The following is a 4,044-nucleotide window of genomic DNA, read 5'->3' on the forward strand; positions in this document are numbered from 1 at the left end:
ATGTTATGTATATTTTACCACAGTTTTTTATTTTTTTTATTTTTTTTTTAATATTTTTATTTATTTTTGAGACAGAGCATGAGCAGGGGAGGGGCAGAGAGAGAGGGAGACACAGAATCTGAGGCAGACTCCAGGCTCCAAGCTGTCAGCACAGAGCCCGATGCGGGGCCTGAACTCACAGACCGTGAGATCATGACCTGAGCTGAAGTCGGACACTCAACCGACTGAGCCACCCAGGCGCCCCAACCACAGTTTTTTAAATAACATTTTTTAAACATTTGGATGGGGGGAAGCAAAAGATGGCACAGTCCTCCATGTTACACAACTACAGAGGGTGCCACTGTGAAAGAGTCTTTCACACTGTGAAAGAGTCTCTCCTGTGTTGGCCAACTTGGAGGCCCTAAAGCCCCCAAATCTCCTACCCATGGCAGACATTGCTAATCAATCTGTTCATAGGTCCTGTTCATCCAGCATTGGGCTCTCAGAATCTTTCTCCATGCTAGGAGAACTGGCACTTCCTCGGGACTGATTTATGAGATGCTATCTAATGACCTCAATGACCTCTTTGAAATCTGGCAAAAAGAGCAGAGGACACAGATATAGCAGACCTGATCATTCATTTACTGGAAGGGGTATGCACTGTTGCACTTTACAAGCCTGTAAGCCTAAAGAGATTTCAAGTTGAAGATTTAGTTGGCTTTCTTTGAGGTTGTAACAGCCCTGAATAAAGCCACGTGTTTGACAAATATGCCAGCGCCAATAGATCTGGATGATGCGGACAGCGTGGAGCAAACGGCAGTAACGAAGGCGTAAGCGCCACATGCGGACCCAGGACTGCAGCTTGACCACTGCCCATTCTTGCTGAGCATAGGACTGTAGGGATAATCGCTTCTTCTTCTCCATCAGCTTCACCAGCATCTGCTTCCACCAGCGCTGAATTATCCACGCTCTGAGGGATGCGTGCAACAGTGTCCGGCGTACCAGGGTGCCCCGCCACCAGGCCTGGATGAACATGGCCGCTTCCTGTTTTGTGGTGGTCTTTATTCCAGGGCCTTGCAAAAGAAAATGGGACACTTAGGAAACTCATACATTTCAACTCCCAGGTGTGCCAGGAAGGAGCCCTGATCTTCTATCAACAATTGCCCCTTTCTCTGACATTCAACAGAGCTTTTGTGGGCAATGGATGGACTCAGGAGATTAAGCAGGTGTCCTGCCTCTGCCACTCTCTGATTACTGGACATGGACACATCATCTTGCCCTCTGAGTCTCATGGCCTCCTCCTGAACTTGCAGTGTCACCCAGTTTTGCATGGACCTGGTTGGCCAGTTTAAAGCAAGAGCACCATAATCAGAAGTGAAAGAGATGTAAGTTTCACCTGGACCCAACCACCTACGTACGGTTCATGTCTCTTTCCTCAGACCCCTCCCGTTTGCTGGAGAAGTGGCATCTTTGTACCCCCTGCCCTCTCACCTCTGACTTCAGGTTACATCCACCACGTGCTGTCTCCCTTCTGCCTCACCAAAGTATTAAAAGATTCTTCCACCGTCTATACTTGAGCTTAAGCATCAGTTAACACATACATTAGTATAAAGATACACGTGCACACACACTTCTAGACCCAATCTTCCTGTACCTCTACGCCAAACACAGTCCCCACCTTGTAGCTCCCAACCATGCATGGTCTAAGTTCATACTCTTTGCCCACCTCCTTGGCACAATCTATACACCTTGGCCAGACCCACATCTCAGCCTAAGGAGAAAATGGGGGAAAAGGATAGCCAAGGAGGAGTCAATCTGTATTCATTCCAGCTCTGTGTATGAGGACCATTCCTCTGTTTGCCTAGCACACCCTGGGTTTATGCCTATTGTCCTGGAGCCGCATTAATAAGTGTCCCTTCACTCACTGAAGCATCTCTCTTTGGATAACAAAGTTCATGGTCACAGAGTTTTGGAATACTCCACTGAACCCCAAGGGTCAGAGATGTCACAAGTCAAGACTTTCCCCAACATAGTAAAGCCTATAACCATCTACACATGGAGGAGTGGAGTGGGTGATGGCAGTGATGTGGGTGGGAGTTTGGGGGACAGCCGCTTCCCCTTCTCCCCTTTGCTCCTTCAACCTCTGTTCTATCAATATGACTTCATCATCTTTGACTATAACTTGGAAATTTTGCTGTCCTGTAATCAGAGACTACCGAGAAAAACATTGGAGAAACTAAGGGTGATCTTCCCATCACTAGGTGACAAGTCAACCACACAGATTCCTGGCCTTTCCTGGGACCTCAGACATGGAAGGGTTGGGGTTGGGGGGGGGAGTCTCATCCTGAGAACTTTACTGTCCTCCCAGAAAGCTCAGGTGGATCTCTTTCTTACAAAACATTAAATGCCCATGACTTGAGGTGGATAGTCAAATCCCCCTCAGATCTGCACTTTACTAAATTACCCATGGTTAGGGGCAAGGTGGTCCCACCACTCTCAGGTCCATGCTCCTGCAGCCACACACTGGCAGGAAAAGTGGAGGAGGGGTGAGAGATATGATGTCATAAAGGCACCTATGACTCAGGCACCAGGATGGCTTCCAGCAATTAAGCCCCTTTCTAAGAAAAACCTAGAAGAACTGTCCTTTCTTTCCTACCAGAGTGGCCAGAGTTCTAGCTACAAAGAAGGACACCCCAAATACTGACCCACTGACACAAAAGTGTATAATGATACTCATTAAAGCCTGGATAGTATTTATTATATGGATTTCAGTTTATCTCAACGACACCCCAGATAACAATTAGAATGAGTGTTCTATGTACTGATACAGAACAGTGTTCAAGATTTAGCAAGATCAACAATCATCAAATCAAGATGAACTCAATATAAGTATATATTTATACACATGTTGTCACAAAAGCATTATTTTTAAAGGAGTGGGGATTAAGAAGGTAGATAAAAATTAGCAGTGATCATCTCTGAAGAAGATAGCAGAATTAGTGGAACAGAATAAACTCCCTCGTTGCTAAACCTCCTATGTCTGGCCTAACTGTAGGTCGTCTAGTTATCAGGCCTCTGGGAGAGCATTCATGAAGCCCCCAGGACTAGCCATGGCCTTCATCTCAGGCTCAAGTGGGCTCAAACACTCTCCTGTCTTCCTTTTCCCCTGAGAGCCTCAAAGTCACAGCCAGAAGATGGGTGAGGGGCAACCACTACACAAGAAGTGCCCCACTTTTGTCTGCTCCTTGCCTCTGAAGACCCACATGGTCATTGTGAAGACCTGGTCCCCTCTCAGGGTCACAGCCCCAGGGGTCATTGAGGAGTGCATTTGCAATATGTAGAGTGGGCATGGGGTGGGGGCAGTGTGGGGGCTATGCAGGGGGGTGGCATGTAGAGAAGACTCACACTCCTTACCCCCTTCTCCCTTCCCCCTTCCACCCTTTGACTAGCACTTCTGCTGGTCTAGGCAATTTCAGGGGGAGCAGTTATCCAGACCTTTATCCGTGAGTCTAGACCTTCATCTGTGAGGTATCTGATTCTCTAGTTACCATACTTCTCTGGTCATAATTGTATTCATCTACCATTACACTGGGCAGCAAAGCACCAACAGATCTGCCAGTGAATCACCCAAGCAGCATTCATAGTCTTACCTGCCCCCATAGTGTGGCAGCAGCCCCCTCACCTTCTGATGACCAGGGTTAATTATCCCTGCCAGTACGGTGACTCCTTTCAATACCTGCTTGTCTCTTGGCAAAGGAGTCCAAAGTGACCAGGTCCCAGCCATAGCTTTAAGTTTAGTGGGACCCTTATTGTGACCCTTGATGACTACCCTCCTCCCTAGAAACTAGAATCCCCAGTCGTATGGAGCCTGCAGGGACACAAAGCCCAAATTCCCACATGTATAACTGGAAGGGTGCTCATGGATGCACCACCACTGCCACACATTGATTCTGGGACACATACATTCTACCTATTAGGAACCAAGCACCATGTAATGGGCCTTGATTTAGGGCTTGGGTTAGCAACTACAGCACATAGGTTAAATCCACCCCACTGCCTGTTTTT

General features: G+C 47.4%; 1 protein-coding gene across 1 annotated transcript; it reads right to left on the reverse strand.

The window, feature by feature from the left end:
• Positions 1-600: 600 nt before the first annotated feature.
• On the reverse strand, positions 601-2,542 carry LOC125929418 (IQ domain-containing protein F5-like). The gene is made up of 2 exons (XM_049640582.1): positions 2,444-2,542; positions 601-1,052 (listed from the first exon to the last, which is right to left on the reverse strand). Exons 1-2 carry the CDS (start codon positions 2,445-2,447, stop codon positions 613-615), a joined length of 444 nt encoding a protein of 147 aa, XP_049496539.1. The 5' UTR covers positions 2,448-2,542; the 3' UTR covers positions 601-612.
• Positions 2,543-4,044: the final 1,502 nt, after the last annotated feature.

Source organism: Panthera uncia, chromosome A2 (assembly GCF_023721935.1).
Source record: "Panthera uncia isolate 11264 chromosome A2, Puncia_PCG_1.0, whole genome shotgun sequence".
Classification (NCBI taxonomy): Eukaryota; Metazoa; Chordata; class Mammalia; order Carnivora; family Felidae; genus Panthera; species Panthera uncia.